The 22,566-nt window shown below is 36.2% G+C and overlaps 1 protein-coding gene across 1 annotated transcript; it reads right to left on the bottom strand.

The window, feature by feature from the left end:
* Positions 1-11,761, bottom strand: LOC130803119 (sorting nexin 2B-like). The gene is made up of 6 exons (XM_057667301.1): positions 10,987-11,761; positions 5,292-5,692; positions 4,493-4,702; positions 2,432-2,692; positions 1,415-1,501; positions 1-276 (listed from the first exon to the last, which is right to left on the bottom strand). Exons 1-6 carry the CDS (start codon positions 11,579-11,581, stop codon positions 196-198), a joined length of 1,635 nt encoding a protein of 544 aa, XP_057523284.1. The 5' UTR covers positions 11,582-11,761; the 3' UTR covers positions 1-195.
* Between the last annotated feature and the right edge of the window lie 10,805 nt (positions 11,762-22,566).

The following is a 22,566-nucleotide window of genomic DNA, read 5'->3' as shown; positions in this document are numbered from 1 at the left end:
TTTTGATCTCGAATCTCACCACATTCACATATCAGAGATCTCAAATATGTACCGAAATTTGAATACAAATTTTTGTGGGATGGTTATTGTATTTATGTCCAATAATTGCACATATAACCATACCACAAGAACAGACCAAAACTTCTACAGTAACTAAGAAAAGAAAAAACTAGTAGTATCAAGTATGAGTATACATCAATTAACACCGTTTTCATTGCCTTTAGTTTCATCTGCAGCCTTTTCCCATACACTAGCCATCTTTTCTGCATATCCTGCCTGCAAAAGAATTATTTGGACTGTTATGTCATACAACTGGTACTAAAAAACACAATCACATGCAGCAGGTTTCAGGTCAGGAGAGCTCTCGGATTCATAGAATTAAGAATCGTTAGCTTCTTAAACAAAGCTATGCCGACAACAATATCAAAACCTTAATCTCAATGCGACTGCGACCGCATCTGATATTTTGCACAATATGAAAGGGGAGGTGAATACCTCACTCAAGGATCACTAAGTGAAGTTTAAATGAAGGTTTATGATGTATCAAAGTGTAGGAAATAAATATGTAATATAATGTGATAAATGGCAATAATAAAATAAATAATTAAGACAAGTATTTAAGGTGGTTCACCAATCAATGGGCTACATTCACCATTTAGCCTAGGATTATATTATGTGTTTAAAGGAGAAATAACAAACTTGATAGGTATTACAATGGAGGTTTAATATAAAGGAAGAGAGGAGCTAATTAGAGAGAAATAAAGCAAGATAGAATAGCTCTACACAATGAGACTATTGGGGCACTTAATAGCATAAATATAAGTGAGTATATATAGGGGGTATAGGGCATAAGAGTAATAAATCAGTGGCAGCAACTGAAGAAGAAAAAAAGGCAGAATAGCAAGGCTGCTGCCTGCTCGTCTGAGCGCATGCCATGCTCGTTTGAGCAGGTGCAGTCCAGCATCTTCTGTATGCGTTTTTGCCTTCCACACGTCCCCATGATCCTCTACTTAATTACTCCTCTTTGTACCTTGTCTATGGTCTGAATGAGAGTACTATAAACCTCAAAACCTTGCATCCCAAGCCTCCACTACCATTAGTACAACGTACTATGGTACTATGATTTTCATCCAACCAATCACAATATGGTACTTTGTCCTTTTCTAGATTACACTAACTAATATGAATAAGACCACCTTATGATTACTTGGTGAACCTAGTCACCAATAATCCTAACACAATAATTATAAGCTTATAGCACATAAAAATATAGAAAGTCAGCATCCTCAAATCTTAAAAGAGAGACGTTCGTTCAATCGTATCAATTCATAATTTATAACACATGCTGAAGCAAGTTGTACGGCACACATGAGAAAGATTAGCAATGCTAAACTAGTAATTTTTACACATTTACCTGATTTGCAACGAAGCCCTTCAGCATGCTCAGGAAATCTGCACGTCTCTCTCTGTCTAATCTGGCAAGCTCACTCCTGTTAATTTCCTGCATGAATTAGTAAGCATAGCACATGAATTTAGTGAAGATTACAAATGTCAGTGTGATTGAGTGAGTGAGTGATTGACAAACAAATTATGGACAAAGGATGAGGTCTCACTTCTAGTAAAAGATTACAAGTATACGAACTAGAAAAAGGCAGAGAATCATCACTTGAGTTCAAGATAATTCAATACATTATGTCATGCCAAAGATAAAGATGCCTCATATATAAAAGGAAGCATCAAACATTATGCATGGCATGAGACAAGAACTAACGGCCCATTTGGTCGGTGGTAATAAAAGGTGGTAATGGGAATAAAAATTAGCGTAATTTTGGTTGAAAAATCTCTTGGCTTCCTTGATGGCCATGCTTGTCCAATTTCAATCATCTCATTTCCTTTATAAAATTCATTCCAATGCATTACCATTGGGAGAGGTGATATTAGGTGGTAGTGAAAATTTGTAAACAAAAATTTTTTTTTGATTAAAGTTTCACCACCATGTGAATGACATAGAACTTCTGTTGAAATTTTACACTGTAAATCATTCTCATTACCACCATTTAGTACAACTAACCAAACATGCCGTAAATAAAAAAAGCCATATAATAAACATTCAAGATTTAAGTGAAAAATTGGCAAAATCTCATGTTCCATTTCAGTCAGAGAAGGGGATAGGAATTTGGAAGATCTGGTTCAAGGTAATAAAATATGGCACTGACCTTGGAAGTTGGATAGTTCAAATTTCAACAGAAAGAACATGGAACGTGTAACAAAGAGGAAAATGAAGAGGAGATATGTTATGATAGTTACATAAACCATGTAGCATAAATTATATATTGGCATCCTAATAAATAAGATTCACAGCAACATATATCAATTATCATAGACAGGGTATCCAATTATCCATACAAATAGTTTTGTTTGCTTGACATACCTTGATTCTTTCATATTCCTTAGTTGCACAACATTTAGCATCTTCAGTTGCTTTAATTGTTTCTTTTAGTTCCTCAATTTTATGCATTCTCGATCTTTCACCACCAAATAATTTGAATGAAGCACCTTCTAATTTTTGAACTTGTGACTTTAAGGAAGACAGTTCAGATTCAACAGTTTGGACAGTCAAAAATGCATTTGAGCGGTCAGTAAAGGCATTGTCAATAGCTAGCATCATTCCTAGATAGTCATGGAGTTTATCCTGAAACAAACGAAACAAAAATCATAACCAAAAGACTGTTGAAATCGACAAACAGAATAACAAAAAAAATTCATTCATAACCCATCAATCACTTAAACACATAATTCCAACTGAGTTCTTTTTTGAAATTATCTCAGAAGCGAGAACTACATTTTAATCAGTAACCAAAACATATGGATATAGGAAGAGCAATGAATCAACTTTACTATTCAAATGGTAAGTAATGAATGATGATACTTGCTCAAATTTTTAGGAAACTTGTACCTTCCAAGATCATAGATATGCGTCGACTAAGTTCAAAAAATAATACACGTGGGTGCAAATAGTCGATAACGAAAGTAATCTTTTTAACATAAATTCCCATTCCTTGGGAGTCTTGGGTATATTTAGAACTCAAGTGTCAGGTTATTAGAGTTTAATTTATCCCAAAAATTGAATGAGCTCACTAAGTTGCTATAAGCCAAATAATATCCAAATTTATCCTTGACTTAGACGAGGTTCTAGGTTACTAACAGGCATGTTCCTCAGACAATGTGAATTGCTTTATTTGCTTACAAAGTTAACTGATATGTAATGAATCAGTTGGATTAGGTACAAAGTTATCTGAAATAGGGTTTAAATGAAACAACATGAGATCGCTAGACGTAAAAGAGGACTTAATATTTTATTTAGTTGGAAACATAAAGCATATTTATAACTAAACTTACTAACAGAAATCAAGAATTCATTCGATTGGCTCATCCATCTCAATCAATGTACTAATGATCGCCAGTAAAATATTATTAATGAGAATTAAAAATACAACATTTCCTTGTGTCCTCGTGCTCTGACATTGTTGCATGTCCTTATATGCATCTAGAGGTGTTAATTCATTCTTATGTGCAACTAGAGGTGTTACTCAGGTCCTGGGGTCGGTTTCAAGTCACATGTTTTGAGTCGATCAAAATTGATTTTTGTGTCCAAAATGATTTTTATAGAGGGTTGGTTAGTTGGAGATGTCGGCTTACTATTGGCAGGTTTAAGCCAATTGTCAAAGAGATGTTGGTAAAAATTATTTGTTGGCCGTAAAATAGGTCAAAAGTCAAAAATCACAAGCCAAAAGCCAATGAAAAAAGCTAAAATAAATAGCTTTATAGTTTTGGCTTAAACGTTAATTTTTCATCTAGCTTAAAAGTCATTTACCAAAATACATTTTTTGGGCGTTTGGCCAACCCAAAAGCCATAAGCCAACCAAAAACCAATAAATAGTAATTGCCAAACACCCCCATAAGTTTAAATTCATATTGAAGTAGAGTCAAAGTCGGATTCGGTCATAAGGTCGGATACATATCGGACCTTTCAGGTCTGTTATGAAATTTTACCAATATCACTAATCCACTTGAGAAATACAAATTGAAACAAGTAACATATAAGCCATTTGGGGAGAAGTTCCACATTATTATGATGAATTAGGTAGCAAATAAGTAATAGTGATGCATCATGACTTCCTAAAGTTGCCACTGCTGGTATGTGATCTAAACCACTTGTAGCCCCATAAAAGACCATCAACAAATCTATTAGTTTTAAGTAACACATGAAATTATCATACAATGAACACAAGGGAAAACATGGCATGAGTTCAACCATGCAAAATCTAGAGTTATCTCTATAATGAATACCGTAAAACTATGAGCTATGTCCACACCCAGATATGGAGCTCACTAATAATTTTCGGATCTTATTCAATAAATCTGGTTTATATTCATAATCAATAAGAATAAGAATCTATCAAAGAACCTCATATAATAAGCAAATATTTACCAAATGCTTGACAGTCTGTGAATTCAGTTCCCGATATAATCTACTGGCTTTAGCAGTGGCCATTGCAAAGGTCTTCATATCAGTTGCTCTTGTTCTTTGAAACTCATAAAGTGCTTCCTCGACCTCATTTTTTGTCAACATAACAAACGCGAAACCCAACTCCCCCATTGTCTCACTAATATCTTGCTGCGCTTTTACTAGCATTTCGGCCTAATCAAATAAAATAACTACCAAAAATCAGTCTTATAATACAAGTATGCAACATATATACAGAGTCTCTTAAACTCTTGCATAGTACTCCATATGTCTCACCAATATGACTCAAAACACACTTCTTACAGTGCTAACTCAAAGAGATAGAGGGAACACATACTAAGATTAACTAAGATGTTTATTCATTTAAAAATAAGTATAAGACACATTAAAAATTATGATCTTCCTTTATGCACATGGCCGGTTCTTGGCATATAGGGGTAGCCGACCACTTAAGGCCTCACAAATAAAGGGCCTCAAATATAAATGGTGACATTCAGGTACGATTCTGAGCTAACATTTTTTTAGTTATTTGTTTGTAAACTATTTTTATATTTGTAGTAAATTTAGAATATAATGTTAAAATATATTTTATCTTGAACTATTGTTCTTTGAATTGGAATTTTTTTTTCAATAATGAAGGACTAATTTTAAAAGAGCCTCCAAATGGGTAAAAGTTATATTTCTGATCAACCAAATAATCTCACATATAAACTAAAAACCAATTAATAATTTTCATTGCACAAAAGATTAGGAAAATTACTACCTCTTGAGACACATTACTAAGTTGCAGTTCAAGATCATTAAGTTTCTGTTTCTTCTCCAGAAACTCCTGATCTTCATCAACCACAGCCGGTTTCGTACTGCCCCAATTATTCGCAACCGCCTGCCTCAACTCCTTAATCAACCTAAACATATCCCTTCTATTTTTTGCCGGCTGAACAACTTCCTCCGGTGAAATTGCCGACTGCCCTGGCAATTTTACAACGCCATCAAGCATCCTCGAGGCAACATCCGTCGTCATAGCTAGGGGAAGCTTTCTTTCCACCTGCAAGAACACCTTGAGCTCGTCGCTTTTCTGAATCACAGGATGATTAGCCAATTTTTTCAAATACTTTTCAATAGCAATTCTTCGCTGCTCAACAAACTCATCGTTTTGCATCATTTGTCTTGTAGAAATTAATGGTACACACTCGGAAAATTGTGCGTTGTATTGAGTACTCCGTCTCTATATATAATACAATGAAAGTTAATTTAGGCAAAAGATAATTTAGGAAATGTTCCTAAAATATCGTAACCAAATAAGTGAATATTCCTAAATTAGCTTAGCCCCATCATATGCAATATTTACACAATAATATCGCAATATTTACACAATAATATCGCAATACCCTCCCTCAAGTTGGAGCATGGGGTTCAAACATGCCCAACTTGGAAATAAGAAACTCAAATTGGTTCTTTCCTAGTGCCTTGGTGAACACATCCGCCAATTGAGTTTTGGTCGAAACATACGAGGGAGCAATGAGACCATCAGTTATAGCATCACGAACAAAGTGACAATCAATCTCAATATGCTTTGTGCGTTCATGGAAAACCGGGTTTTTAGCAATATGTAAAGCGGACTCACTATCACAAAACAACGGAACAGCCTTTGAATGGTGAATCCCTAGACTTAATAATAAAGCTTTAAGCCATTTTAACTCACAAGTGATTGAGGCCATGGCCCTGTATTCGGCCTCTGCAGAAGAACGAGAGACTGTATGTTGCTTCTTAGTCTTCCACGAGATGGGAGACTTACCCAAAAAAACTAGCCAACCCGTAAGAGATCGACGAGAGATTGGACAAGCTGCCCAATCGGAGTCACACCAACCCTGCAAAGTAAGATCTGAATCGGCTCGCAACAATATACCTTGTCCTGGAGCACCTTTCAAATAACGAACAACCCGAAGAGCAGCTTCCCAATGTTCTAGCCGCGGTGTTTGCATAAACTGAGATAAAATATGCACAGAATAGGCCAAGTCAGGCCTTGTGACTGCTAGATATATTAATCGTCCAACAAGTCTGCGATAAGGCTCCGGATCTGCCAATAAATCACCTGTAGCTAAACCAAGTTTATGATTTTGCTCAATGGGAAAACTACTTGGCTTAGCTCCTAACAGCCCTGTCTCAGAAATAACATCAAGGGTGTACTTTCTCTGGCACAAAAACACACCTGCCGAGCTACGAGCGACCTCAATTCCCAAAAAATATCTTAAAGGACCTAAATCCTTCATTTTAAAACAGTCACTGAGATAAGCCTTGAATGCACAGAGAGCAGCGGAATGATTACCAGATATAACAAGATCATCTACATATACTAAAACATTTATCTGAATGCTAGCTTTAGTAAATGTAAATAAAGAGTAATCTGAATAAGATTGAAGAAAACCATACTCTTTTAAAGCGGAAACGAGCTTCGCAAACCAACAACGTGGAGCTTGTTTAAGACCGTATAAGGACTTTCGTAGTCTGCAAACTAAGGAGTTGTCGGAGGTTTCAAACCCGGGAGGAAGTTTCATATAAACTTCTTCATTTAAATCGCCATGAAGAAAAGCATTGTAGACATCCATCTGATGAAGTTCCCAATTTTTGGATGCTGCAATAGCAAGAAATGCCCGAACAGTTGTCATTTTGGCGACTGGAGCAAAAGTTTCGTTGTAATCAATCCCTTCTTGTTGATGATTTCCCAATACTACCAAACGAGACTTCAATCTTTCTATATCACCATTAGACTTGAACTTTGTACGATAGACCCACTGACTACCGAGAGCACGCTTACCCGGTGGTAGAGGTTCTAGAGTCCAAGTTCCATTATCTTCTAATGCTTGTATTTCCTCTTTCATGGACTTTCTCCAAGGTTCGAACTTTATAGCTTCTTTGAATGATTTTGGATCATCACTCTTAACAATAGCTGCAACGAATGTTAGATAATTCACAGAAAAATTGTCACATTTAATATAGTGTGCTAAAGGATACGAGATACCGGAAGAGTGATTTGAAGAGGAAGAGAAGGGAGATGGACCATTAGCAAACACATGATGAGCGACATAGTCCCGATGTCTCACATTTGGGATTCTTTCACGCATCCCACGACCTAAGATTGGTTCAATACATTGATCAAGAGAGCTGGCAGCATCACTGGATTGAGTTTGAGACCCTTCCGGAATAGGCAGCGATTGAAGAGGAGCACTGGCAGCCTCTCCAGTGAACAGTTCAGGAGGTGAGGAGGGCTGCTGCTGGAGGTTGGGAGCACTGGCAGCCTCTCCAGTGAGCAGTTCAGTAGGTGGGGAGGGCTGCTGCTGGGGGTTTTCGTTGTTTTCTGGTTGCTGTACATGCGTAGTGCCTGGATCCGGCAACATGCTTTGCACACACAAATCATGTTCATCTTCATATACCACATCAATCATACGAAAATCCGCAAAATCATCATGCACATCATCATTATAATTACCAATATGAGGGTCTATATTAATATCTTCCGGATTACGAAAGGGAAAAACTTCTTCCACAAATTTCACATCCCGAGACACAAAAAAAACTTTAGCATCAAGATCATACACACGCCACCCCTTTTGACCAAACGGATATCCCACAAACACACACTTACGACTTTGACTAGCAAACTTATCACCTTGTGTTTTCTGATTATGAGCAAAGCACAAGCAACCAAAGGTGCGAATGGCATTAAACATGGGAGGTTTTTGAAATAAAATTTCAAAAGGAGTTTTATTTTGTAAAAGAGGAGTTGGTGTGCGATTAATAAGATGAGCCGCAGCAAGCACACATTCCCCCCAAAAATAAATGGGTAAATTTGCTTGAAACCGTAAAGCCCTCCCAACACTTAAGATATGTTTGTGTTTCCTCTCAACTCGCCCATTTTGTTGTGGGGTTCCGACACAAGATGATTGAAACAGTATACCCATGACGGAAAAATAATCAAATAAGCAATTAAATTCTGTGCCATTATCACTTTGAACAATTTTAATTTTGTGAGAAAATTGTCTATCAACCATGGCTACAAATGTCATAAACGAACGAAACACTTCAGTTTTATCAACCAATAAATAAAGCCATACGGCTCGGGAATAATCATCAACAATAGTTAAAAAATAACGAGCCCCACAGGACGAAACATGCCTGTAAGGACCCCACAAATCACAATGTATTTTCTCAAAAATCCTAGAACTTCTATTTTCACTTAAGGGAAATTTGTCTCTATGATGCTTGGCTCGAAAACACACTTCACATCCATTATTCAAACTACTTTTATTGTTACCAACATGAGGAAGTAACTTAACTACTCTCTCGCAAGGATGACCCATGCGTCTGTGCCACAACTCCAAGGTTGAAGAAGCTTCCACCGCAGATACTGATGGCATTATGTCAAGTTTGCTAAAATAGAACAGTCCATCTCGCCTAACTCCCATTCCAATCAGCTTCTTCGCTTGGTCCTGTATTGCACACATAAAAGAATTAAATTGGACAATAGTTTGTAAATTATCATTAAGTTGAGATACCGACAGCAAGTTGCAGCTTAAGTTTGGCACATAAAGAACATGAATAAGAGTGATTGTATCCGACAACCGGACTGACCCTTCCATTGTAGCAGATACTGTTTCACCATTAGGTAAACCAACAGGACAAGATATGGAATTGACATCAAATAACCAATGTTTGTTACCAGTTACATGATGAGTAGCACCAGTATCAATGATCCAAGAAGAATTGTCAAACTTACCATTCATTCGGTTATCCGTAAATGTACTATTACCAAATAATCCAGTGATTGCTTTCCACTGTTCGGCGGTAAACAATTGAGCACTTGAATTGGTTGAAACGGAAGAAGCTGGGACCGAAACAGTAGCATTTGCACGTGGGTTAGAGCCCTTGCCGAATCCCGTAGAAGACTGAACCCCTCTTGTTTCACGGGGTGTGTAACCCGCTGGGAAGCCATGTAACTCATAGCAAGCACTTTTAACATGTCCCTTCTTCTTGCAATGATCACAAATTTTATCAGTCCAACATTGAGAAATATCATGCCCGCGCTTATTGCATTTATCACATACCGGCACACTAGAGCTACTGCCATTAGGGCCACGACCCTTTCTTGTTGCTGTGACATGAACAGCAAACCCAAGAGCTGAGTTGGGTTGCTGCTGGGAATCAGTTTTGAACACAGTAATATCACGCACTCTTTCATCTTGCGCCACAGATTGAAAGGCTTTGTTTAACGAGGGCAAGGGATCTTGAGACAACAAACTAGAGCGCAAGGATGCATAAAATTCAGAATTTAAACCCAGTAAAAATTGGTGAAGACGGTCTGCATCACGACGTGCTGCGTGTTGCTTACCAACATCACACAAACAATTTCCACAAATACAACTAATCAGAGGTTCATGTTTGTCCAATTCATCCCATAAAACAGATAATTTGCTATAATAAGCAGCTACAGACATAGTTTTCGTTTGTTCACAGCTATTGATTTCAGATTTTATTTGTTGAATACGAGGACCATTAACAAGACAAAATCGTTCATGTAAATCATCCCACAACTTTTTAGCATTATCATAATTAGAGAGCATAGATTTTACCTCCGAGTCAATAGTATTCATGAGCCAAGAAACAAGCATACAATGAATTGTTACCCAATCATCCTTCGTACATGGTGGAACGAAACTCATAATTGAACCATCAAGAAACCCGAATTTCCGGCGAGAGCACAACGCAATGCGAATGGCGTGAGACCATTCGTTGAAATTAGCAAGCTTTAAACGAATATTAGTAATAAAATCTCCCGGCCTATCTTGTGGGCCGAGATAAAATGGTGAAGTGGACGGAATTAATGGCTGTGAAGATGGTGCTTCGCCAGCCGCCATGGTTGCACAGAGAAAGACACAATAATCGATTGAATTAATGGAATAGCACAATTAATGGAATAACAGAGAAAGGAATTAATGGGATTGTATTATGGAATAGCACAATTGAGAAGCACAGAATAATCGATTGAATTGGAATTGGAATTATGGATTGAATTATGAAAGAGCAGAGCACAGAGAAGAAGAATCAGGAAGCTGGAAAACGGCACAATTGGGTTTGTTTTTGAGAATTAGGTTTTTGAAAAGCACAATATTAGATTTAGGTTTATGAAAAGCACGAGTGTTTGACACGCACAGGTTTGGAAAAAAATTAGGCTCCGATACCATGTAGAAATTAATGGTACACACTCGGAAAATTGTGCGTTGTATTGAGTACTCCGTCTCTATATATAATACAATGAAAGTTAATTTAGGCAAAAGATAATTTAGGAAATGTTCCTAAAATATCGTAACCAAATAACTGAATATTCCTAAATTAGCTTAGCCCCATCATATGCAATATTTACACAATAATATCGCAATATTTACACAATAATATCGCAATATGTCTTTCCATTATACTCTTATCTGGCCTCAACGGAATGATATAACCTCGAAATGCCTCCGATAATCGCTCCGAAAGGTTCACCACCTCTCGAAACCTTCTTCTAACACTAAATTCAGTACCATCAAATTCCGGAAATTTTGTTCTAGTTGTAATTAGGTAAGTATAGTAAGAGCCACTACCAGGAACAAGTAAATTTGAAGGTTCTGAAACTTTCTGAGGGTCCCACACCGAAATGTAGATATACTCTGAATCCAAACTCGACGAATTACTTCGATTGAAACCATTAATTTCTCCAGAAGCTTCAGCATCGGCGTCAAAAGAATCATACATGGCGTCTGCACAAGATGGAGGATCAAGAAACGGGTCCAGCAAAACACTAGTGCTTTGAATTCGGTTGTCGTTTAATTGAGCTAGAGTTTCAGTTGAAGCTTCATTAATGGCAGTAGTTGAGATTTCGGGTGGAGATTGAAATGCACCATTTAAAGAAGAAGAAGGAAGATGATCATGTGAACTCAAATCCTCCATTTGTGACTGAGAATCTTGGTCAGTTGTTGAATCTTGGTCAGTTGTAGAATCTTGATCGTATCCTATCATGGTGAAAACCCAAGTTCTTTCTGCAAATTTGCGGATTTTTTGGGTGTAGGAGTGAGAAAGTAATGAAATGATTAAAATTTGGAATCTTGAAATGGGGCCCAAATTTTGGAGTTTTGATTTGTTTGATACACCTTAAGTTAATTCTCTAATACTTCCTCTATTCGGTTTTAGTTTTACATGGGCACGGGTATTAAGAAAAGTGATTGACCTACACTGTAGCTGTTTATTTATTTTATAGTGTATAATATTTAATTATTGTTGATTGAAAAAGAAAAAGGAAAAATAAGTTGTTAGGTTACTTTATAGAGTATAGTATAATATTTTATTATAGAGTATAGAGTATAGAGTATAAAGTAGGATAAAAATAAGGGTAGGTAGAACTTTAAATGATTGTTTTATTACTAAAAACGGAAATGTAGCAAGTAATATAAAATTGCCAAAAATAGAAAATGTAGCGGGTATTATGGAACAGAGAAAGTATTCACTAAATATCTCTTCTAAAATTGAGAAATTTTTATTAAGACCGTCTTATCATGAGGAGACTTAACATAAATTGATTTAATTTGAAAATTTTTAAAACTTAATGAAAAATCTGTATTTATCTAGTAAATCCCGTGTGAGTTTAACTTTAGACTACTTAAAATTTGTACTTAAAATTTGTATCTTAAATAAAATTTAAATATATAAGAGTTTTTTAAATGTTAGGATAGGATATCAATTTAAAGAATAGAGAATAAATAGGAAAAATGAGAAAGCTGAGTTGAGCGATCGTATAAATATTGATTCCACATTATCCGATATTGTATGGCATAAATGCATAATAACTCAACTTTGAAAATCATAAATTACACTAAAAAAAATTTAAAAAATTTCAAGTGTCACCGGGAGAATTTGCCAAGTAGAGCTTATTTATTGGCCAAAAAACATACATTATACTACAAATCTTGGAAAATTCAAAGTGTCACAATTAAATACCATTTGTCGTTTATTAACTAAAAAATTTCATGACATCTGATCTTGACTAATATCATAATCTCTACAATTAAGTATCTTTGATCATAGTTTATTTATAATTAAATTGAGTAAACTAAAAAACATAATATACTGTATAATATATTGTTGACAATTTCTAAAATTACAGAGTTAATTTATATATTTATAAATGTCAAAATTAAGTGTATCGACTGCATAGCATATTTGACTTTATTTTTAATATCATATATTTATAAATGTTGATGCTAAAAAGTCGTGCTTTACACCTACTTCTACACTAGTTAGTAGTTATATATATATATATATATATATATATATATATATATATATATATATATATATATATATATATATATATATATATATATATATATATATATATATATATATATATATATATATATATATATATATATATATATATATATATATTATAGTATGGAACAATCTCACAATGGAACACACTTCATATATGGGCAAGTTATGAATTTAGGATATGCGCAACTTCTAATTGACAACCTACAAGTAACAAAGAGATACTCTAATGAGAGATCATTCTCGTTAAGACAACCTTAAAGCAAAGAGTTTTTTTTTAGGATAAAACAAAGAGTTTATTATATGCTACTAATTGTATTAATTGGACTATTCAACCAACATATAGAAAACATCTCATACGATAATAGCGTCTCACACAAGAATTTTTGTGTAACAAATAGCAATGCATAACAACATGTGCGAGAGCTAATAGATTTGAGAAACATGAGTTAGCTTAGTGATTAATAGCTTTAATGACTTGATGTGTGAATGGGTCGGCACTGAATAGAAAATCTAAGTTAATCATCGTAATTTGTGAATCATCATAAAAGACAAAAGAAAAACTAATTAAATTTTCAGTTAAAAAATGAAAAAGAAATTCATTAAAAACATGGACCTATGTAGACCTTACAAGATTAGAAAGATTGAAACAAATAAGCAATTTAACAAAAAAAAAAATGAGCTTCAGGTAAATCTAATTCCAAAAACAAGTGTCTCTATATCTCAGCCTAAGGTCTGTTATGCTTGCAGTTACTAACAACGAAAAAAAACTGGTCAAATAAAGTCAAAATTGTTTGTTGGCAGTTACTAACAGCGAACAAAAGAGAAATAATGTCATAATGTTAGAAGGGACAAAAAAAATGAAAATCATGTTTTAACAGCGAACAAATATAATTTTCATATTTTTTTGTCCCTTCTAACGTTATGACATTGTCTCCCTAACAATTTTGATTGTTTTGGCCAATTTTTTTGTTCGCTGTTATTAACTGCTAATATACCTTACCTTAGGCTCGCACATGTAGACACTTATTTTTTGAATTAAGTTTATCTGAAGCTTATTATTTTTAATTTTTTGTTAAAATTGCTTATTTGTTTCAAATCTTCACAAGATTATGTGTAACTTATGAATTTTGTAATTTGTAATTATTTACCTAGCAAATGTAGGCCTCAAAAGTGATCTATGTGGCGACATTTAGGAAACTCATTAGCAATCCTAAAACACTTATTCTTGTGAGAAACTATCTCTTAGAGAGATGGTCTCAAAACAAGAAGTCTACATTTTTTTTCTCTTTAATTTGTATTAATCACTAGTGGAAAAAACCTCCTTTGCTGCGGTTTTTTTGCCATTATTTGCTGCGGTTTTGGCCCCCAGCAATAGTGATAGCAGCAAATGTCCTACTTTAAATGCTGCGGTTCAAAACCGCAGCAAATAAGGGCATTATTTGCTGCGGTCATAGGCTAAAACCGCAGCAAATAATGGGTGTTATTTGCTGCGGTCAAGGGGAAAAACCGCAGCAATTAGTGTGGCATTATTTGCTACGGTCAGGCCTAAAACCGCAGCAATAAGTCTCTTTTTTTTTTTCTTTTTCCGTTTAATCCTTATAATAATGCAATAATATTACAATGTAATAACAGTGATTAATCCAATGATAATCACAGATAATCAACATTAATCTCTTTGTAATAATAAACTCTCGCTCGTATATATGTATAATATAATATGTACGTACATATATATATATATATATATATATATATATATATATATATATATATATATATATATATATATATATATATATATATATATATATATATACATTAAATAAACTATAAAAAATAATCAATATATACTAATTACAATTTATCAAGGACAAATATTAGCAAGATACACGGCAATCTTGTCTTTTAATTCGCGCATCTCTTCACTTCTCAAAGCGCATGTTTCCCTCGGAATGTCGTTTAAAACCTATATTATAATATTAAAATAAAAGCTATTAATATAGAAACATTTAGATTTTACCAATAATATATTTAATTAAGAACGTAACAAATACTTACGGCATCTATATTTTCGACTCCAAATTCCTTCACGGAATTTATAATATCGTCCATAAACTTCAGCGCATAGTAGCCGCAGTCAACGGAAGAAGGAGGTTGTTGAAAGCACTAAGAGAAAATAGAAGTTAGTGTCAAAAACGGTTAAAAACGCATAAAATCGCAACTTAACACATAAATTCTAGAATATGACTATGATTTTCAATTCTAACAACTTCTACACAATAATATATACCAAATAGTGTTGTGTGCCAAGTTTCGTGCAAAACAAACAAAGTTTGAGCTACTTTACGCGCGGAATTGACAAAAACGCTTAAAAACGCATAAAATCGCAACTTAACTTCTAATTTCTAGCATATGACTATTATTATCAATTCTAACCATTTCAATACAATAATATATTCCAAATAGTGTTGTGTGCCAAGTTTCGTGCATAACAAACCATGTTTGACCTACTTTACGCGTGAAATTCACAAAAACGCTTAAAAACGCATAAAATCGCAACTTAACTTCTTTTTTCTAGCATATGACTATTATTATCAATTCTAACCATTTCAACACAATAATATATGCCAAATAGTGTTGTGTGCCAAGTTTCGTGCATAACAAACCATGTTTGACCTACTTTACGCGCGAAATTGACAAAAACGCTTAAAAACCCATAAAATCGCAACTTAACTTCTAATTTCTAGCATATGACTATTATTATCAAGTATAACCATTTCAACACAATAATATATGCCAAATAGTGTTGTGTGCCAAGTTTCGTGCATAACAAACCATGTTTGACCTACTTTACGCGCGAAATGGACAAAAACGCTTAAAAACGCATAAAATCGCAACTTAACTTCTAATTTCTAGCATATGACTATTATTATCAAGTCTAACCATTTCAACACAATAATATATGCCAAATAGTGTTGTGTGCCAAGTTTCGTGCATAACAAACCATGTTTGACCTACTTTACGCGCGAAATTGACAAATAAAAACGCGAAATTGACAGCATCAAACTAGTGACCAGACCACCTTGCACGACACGTGGAGACCAAACCTATGCATCCAGGACCTAGGCTAAAGTGGAAATGGAATATTGGTACTTGGATCTAGCTATCAAGGTCCTAAAACCATTCTAACAATCCCCGTGGACTCCTAGAAGCTGAGCCGAAGGAGGGCTGGTCGACAGTTTGCTAGATCAGAATTTTGTTTAAGTGTTTGTGGTTGTTTCGTGTTCTTTTCATGATCATTTGTAGTTTTTGACTGTGTCATTAATCAAAGCTTACGCACAACATTAATCCTTGCATAACCAAGGCCTTAATCAGCCCCGGTTTCGCATCAAAACCAAGTTTGAGTACTTTACGCGCGAAATTGACAAAAACGCTTAAAAACGCATAAAATCGCAACTTAACTTCTAATTTCTAGCATATGACTATTATTATCAATTCTAACCATTTCAACACAATAATATATGCCAAATAGTGTTGTGTGCCAAGTTTCGTGCATAACAAACCATGTTTGACCTACTTTACGCGCGAAATTGACAAAAACGCTTAAAAACCCATAAAATCGCAACTTAACTTCTAATTTCTAGCATATGACTATTATTATCAAGTATAACCATTTCAACACAATAAAATATGCCAAATAGTGTTGTGTGCCAAGTTTCGTGCATAACAAACCATGTTTGACCTACTTTACGCGCGAAATGGACAAAAACGCTTAAAAACGCATAAAATCGCAACTTAACTTCTAATTTCTAGCATATGACTATTATTATCAATTCTAACCATTTCAACACAATAATATATGCCAAATAGTGTTGTGTGCCAAGTTTCTTGCATAACAAACCATGTTTGACCTACTTTACGCGCGAAATTGACAAATAAAAACGCGAAATTGACAGCATCAAACTAGTGACCAGACCACCTTGCACGACACGTGGAGACCAAACCTATGCATCCAGGACCTAGGCTAAAGTGGAAATGGAATCTTGGTACTTGGATCTAGCTATCAAGGTCCTAAAACCATTCTAACAATCCCCGTGGACTCCTAGAAGCTGAGCCGAAGGAGGGCTGGTCGACAGTTTGCTAGATCAGAATTTTGTTTAAGTGTTTGTGGTTGTTTCGTGTTCTTTTCATGATCATTTGACCAAACCTATACAAAACCCATAAAATCGAATTTGTGTACCTTTCTTGCTATCCATTTTGGAAATGTGGCTCTGGATGTAGATCCCATTTGTCCACGCACTCTTTTCATTGCGCTGAAACGCATGGGAAAAGTAATACCATTTATATATATATATAACACTTAATTAAATCAAATTGGTAAAATAATTAATATTACGTACGCATTCAACAATGCTTTGAATCTTGTGTTGCGAGGTAGGCTGTTAAGTTTTTGTAATGAGTCGAAGACGTGCACGGTGTTCGTTAAAGGACATATGATCAAAAGTATCCAATGCAAACTACAAACACAAATTTAAAATCAACAAATTAGAGATTAGGTGACTTTAAAAATCAAAAGATAAGTTCAATTTCAAAAATAAAACTTACTCTTCCCAATATGGAGCCAGAATGAATGTGTGTTTACATGCAAGGGAATTAGTCAAAGCAGTCTCAATGTGTGCTCTGACGACATCTGGATCATTTCTACATTTACTACCCGAAATCGTCTCCGGACAAAACCATCCAATTTTTATTGGAGGTTCGCAAGAATTTACCTCCTCGTAAACCGCATTAAACTCACAAATAAGAGAATTTTATTAGTAATTCGGTCATTAAAACAATTAAACAACAATGCATAACTTGTAAGATAATGAACATCACCTCATGTAGACATGGAAAAGAGCTACGTTCAGCATCTCTCCTCTCAAAAATTGCCCGATGTCACTAGGACCAATAATTACATACGGGTCTTCTGAAAAGCAGTATTGCTCCTTCAGCAGGGGCAACATGATTGGGTCCTCCTCACTTATGCGAGATGCACAATAATGCAGCCATTTGCAATCTTGAGAGAGATCTTTTAGCTCCTCATCAGTCAAAATTGGAGTGCTTGGCATCGACTTTGACCCAGTCGACACCTTTGCTGAGGAACCGACCTCTCTAAAAGATCCCTTTGGACTCTTTTGCTATTTCAATTTATAAATAAAAATTAAATTAGTGTGAGCATGCAATTAAAAAATAAAAATAAATAAGGTACAAATGATTCTTACCTTGTTAGTGAATCGGACCCAAGCATATGGCCATGTGACGAAACTACCTAGGGCGTCTGATAGTTTCTCAAGGCTCCATGCTGGCATTGGAATTGGGAGTGAGAAATCTTCAAACCCCTTTACAATAGTCTCCACGGCCACACTGATGTGGCCACTTGTAACAGGCACTGAATGCACTGTTTGGCCCTCTTTATTTGGCTGTGCCATACCATATGCAACCTCAGTTAAGTCGCCATCACTGGCAACACCTAACTGAGGCAGCAAAAGAGAACAAGGAGTCGCCTCCTGAAAATTGTGTCGTTTAGTATAATAAGCATCATAATAAAATTTTAATTACGCGTTGCAATTTAAATTAATAAGTGCTTATATATTTAAAAACTATGTACCTGTAGCACTGGCACCGGAGTTGGCTCCGGATTTTGAGCAATGGGGGTATTAGTAAAGAGCTGGGGTGCTACAGGGGTAATGGGCTCGGGTGTTGGCTCGACCAAAGCGTCAGAATCCCCATGTTGACTTCCCTGATCCTCGACAATCAGGTTTGCCAAGTCCACAATGGGTGCACCCATCTTTTGCAACACGGTGGCCAACTTCGCGAGAACGTCCTTCGTAATCTCCGCTCGGAGGGTTGCTGCTTCTTCCCGCAGTGCCGTTCGGGATTGAGTAGCAACACACTCTTTGCCGAATGCCTTCTGTAACCCCACGCGGACGCCTCCTTTTCCGACTACCCGCCCACTGTGGTCTTTCCCTAAGACCATATGCAATGCGTCAACATTTCCTTTTGGGGTGAACTCCCCCGTAGCTTCTTTTTCCTTCCAGCCCATCTGTTCAAATAAAAAGTGACATATATAGTAATTAGTATAAGTACATCAAAGCCAAAGAATACAAAACAAATGAAGAATATACTTAATAATTTCAAAACTCACCACAGCATCAGCAACCTTCTTCGTTCCCGGATCATTAATGGTAAATTTACCACTTGCATCTCGGGAATGAAGCCCGCAATACCAATCACGCACCCGATCTCCAGCAAGAGTATGTACGGATGCGGAGGTAGTCGTAGATGAGGGTGTGGATGAACTTTGATTGGGGTATAAACCCGCATCCACCCACTCTTTTCGGACCTCATCGTACGTTTTCTGGCCTAAGCGATGGTAAAACTTCCTTTTGCTTGCAGAATCTGAAGCTTTACCACGCTTTTCCTAATTAATCAATAGAAATCGAATGTCATGTATTAGTTTAATGACTGAATCAAAAGAAGTAAATTCAAATTGGTAAACTATAATATAATATGAAATACTTACAACTTCTATGGGAGTTGTTCTTTTGGCAACAAAGGCCTCCCAATCCCTCTTCGATATGTGACCCCATATTTCGTAGGGCATCTTCGAAGGTGCTTGCTCTCCACCTTCGTTTTCCGTTTTGACCTTTTTGGTCGTACAGGCACGGGTCTTCGTAATCCAGCCAGTTACTAGCTTGGATTTGAAATCTCTGAATCTTTCAGCAACAGCTGAAAGAAACACATTCTTCTTGTCCTCATCGCTCTCGATGTGGAAAAGATTCTACAAAAAAAATTTATATTTGTTATTGTCAATTAAATTAATTTTAAAATGAAACTAAATGAGTAAAAATAGTAAAGTTGCTTACCACAGTATCATTCCATAGAGAGTTTTTCAAACCCTCTGGAACCTCGTTCCATGCGTGCAATATGGAAATCTTGCGGATACATAGGCCCACTTGTTTTCCATATTGCCTACGCCATTTTCCGCAGGGTTGACCCAATGCATTGTATTCCAAATGCATTGGTTCCGTGACTTTGAGGTTTTTCGTAGGACCTCGCCCTTTTCTTTTCTTACTGGTAGTGGGACCATCCATTGGTGGGGCGTCTTCAGTCTCAAAATCATTGTCTAGAGGTGGAGCGTCTTCAGCCATACGCTCGAATCTCACAATTTGGTCCTCTTCACTGTTGTAACTACGATGCTCATTATCCGAGGTCTCAATCTCGGGGACAATTTCGTCTCTGAATAGATGCATTATATATCAGTACCTGAAAGAGTATGAATAGAAATATATTAGAACATAAGCTAAGTAATATTAAGAATATGACTATGATTTACAATTCTAATACGTAAGTTCAACACAATAATATATAACAAATAAGTGTTCTGTGCAAAGTTTCATGCAAAACAAACCAAGTGCCAAAAAAACTTTTAAAAGCTTTAAATTCATACCTTGTGAATCACTTAATTCAAATGTATTCCTTCCGTGTGATCTACACGCATATAACCAACATCTACATCATCTACATCATCTTGATCCACTGATATTGGATTGATAAAGGAGGGGAGTCTTCAAAAGCTTCATATTCTTCCTCATCCTCAACATCACCTATACCAAGAATGCTTCTTTTTCCCGGTACAACAATAGACCATTTTTTATCAGACGGGTCTACAATGTAGAATACTTGCTTGGCTTGTGTGGCTAGTATGAATGGCTCCTCACTATCACGCAAACGAGCTAAGTCTACAAGAGTGAATCCACAAGGGTCGTCATTTTTTATGCATCGTCGATTATTATCTACCCACTTACATTTGAAAAGACCAATATTGAAAGTAGAGTAGTCAAGCTCCCATATTTCATGTACCCGCCCGTAGTATACCAATTTAGCATCAACCGGCGCTTGATCCTTCGCACTCGCGTAAAATGTAGATGACGCCAAAATAGAAACCCCACTATTCTGTAGATACGATGACTTCTTGTCTTGACCCTCAGTCCAAAATGTGAAGCCATTGACATCGTAACCCTCATATTTGTTGACATCATCACGAGGACCAAAAGCTAACCACTTAACAATTTCGGATACACCCTTGAGTTCTTCGGATATTACTCGATTATGAAACCAATTAATAAACGTCTTGTTATGCAACTGCATCAATGCCTTATCCTCTTTAGAAGGATGTTTTGCGCGCAATATATCAAAATGCTCACTCAAAAAAGGATGAACTTCCGGAATATGATGCAACACATACAAGTGTGCTTGTAGAAGGCTTTCTCGAGGAGGTGTGACCGATTTGGAGCCAATTGTTCCTTTTCCCTCAAGCCTTCCTTCATGTCTAGAGGTGGGAGGTCCAATAGGCTTTTCCATGGCCAAATACTCGGCTATAAAGTTACTAATCTCATCGCTCACAGTGCCTTGAATCATACTCCCCTCGGGTTGTGCTGGATTCCTCACCTTGTTTTGTAAAACACCCATGTGTCTTTCAAAAGGATAACACCACCTTAAAAAAACTGGACCTAAAAGTTTGATCTCACGAACGAGATGGACAATAAGATGAACCATTATGTCAAAGAAAGAAGGTGGAAAATACATCTCAAACTTGCATAAAGTTACAATCACGTCGAGTTGAAGTGTATCAAGTTTAAAGGGATCAAGAACTTTACTACAAATTGTGTTGAAGAACGAACATAGTTCGGTAATAGCATATCTCACATGTTTTGGCAGTATTCCACGGATTGCAATTGGTAAGAACACTTGCATCATTACATGGCAATCGTGAGATTTCATGCTTCCCAACTTCAGCTCACCATTTAGGCTAACAAATCTCTTCATGTTGGATGAGTACCCAGACGGAACCTTAATGCCATACAAACACTCACAAAATGTCCGCTTCTCTGCTTTGGACAATGTGTAGCAAGCTGGAGGCAAATAAACTTTGTCATTAAGCATCTTCTTCTTATTGTCACCAACTTCATCATCAGCTCTATTTCTTTTCTTACTCACCTTAACATGTGCCCACAACTCCGGACGAAGACCCTTACATTCAAACCAATCTCGCACGGCCCTAACATCTTTTGTCTTACCCGGAATGTTCATGAGAGTCCCGAGTATGGCATCGCATACATTTTTCTCTATATGCATAACGTCAAGACAATGCCTAACCTGTAGATCTCTCCAATATGGAAGCTTCCAAAAGATTGATTCTTTTTTCCATAATCGGCCTTCACCTCCTTGCACTTGCCCCGTTTTACCAAATACAGTCTCAACTCCCTTAACCTGTTCATAAACCTCATAACCGGTCAACGGTCGACGAGCTACACGGTCCTCAACCTCCCCATTGAACAACTTCTTCTTCTTACGATATTGGTGGTCTCGTGGGAGGAACTTTCGATGGTGCATGAATACGTGTTTGCACTTAGGAATCCACGTGGATTCCATGTCATCGATACATATCGGGCATGCTTTCTTCCCTTTGTTCTTATACCCCGATAAGTTGCCATATGCCGGAAAATCATTAACGGTGCATAAAAGCATTGCACGCAAGGTGAACTCCTCATTAGCATATGCATCAAACACTGAAACGCCTTCATCCCACATCTTTCTCAAATCCTCAACGAGAGGTGCAAGATACACAT

Source organism: Amaranthus tricolor, chromosome 16 (assembly GCF_026212465.1).
Source record: "Amaranthus tricolor cultivar Red isolate AtriRed21 chromosome 16, ASM2621246v1, whole genome shotgun sequence".
Lineage (NCBI taxonomy): Eukaryota > Viridiplantae > Streptophyta > Magnoliopsida > Caryophyllales > Amaranthaceae > Amaranthus > Amaranthus tricolor.
Note: the sequence above shows the minus strand (reverse complement) of the source record. Positions and strands in the feature narration are given on the sequence as shown.

Coding starts and splice junctions, on each gene's coding strand:
- LOC130803119 (XM_057667301.1), bottom strand. CDS start 11,581: ATGATAGGATACGATCAAGATTCTACAACTGACCAAGATTCAACAACT. Junction 5,693..10,986: donor TAAGAGTATAATGGAAAGAC/ATATTGCGATAT, acceptor TTTCTACAAGAC/AAATGATGCAAAACGATGAG. Junction 277..1,414: donor AGGGCTTCGTTGCAAATCAG/GTAAATGTGTAA, acceptor ATTCTTTTGCAG/GCAGGATATGCAGAAAAGAT.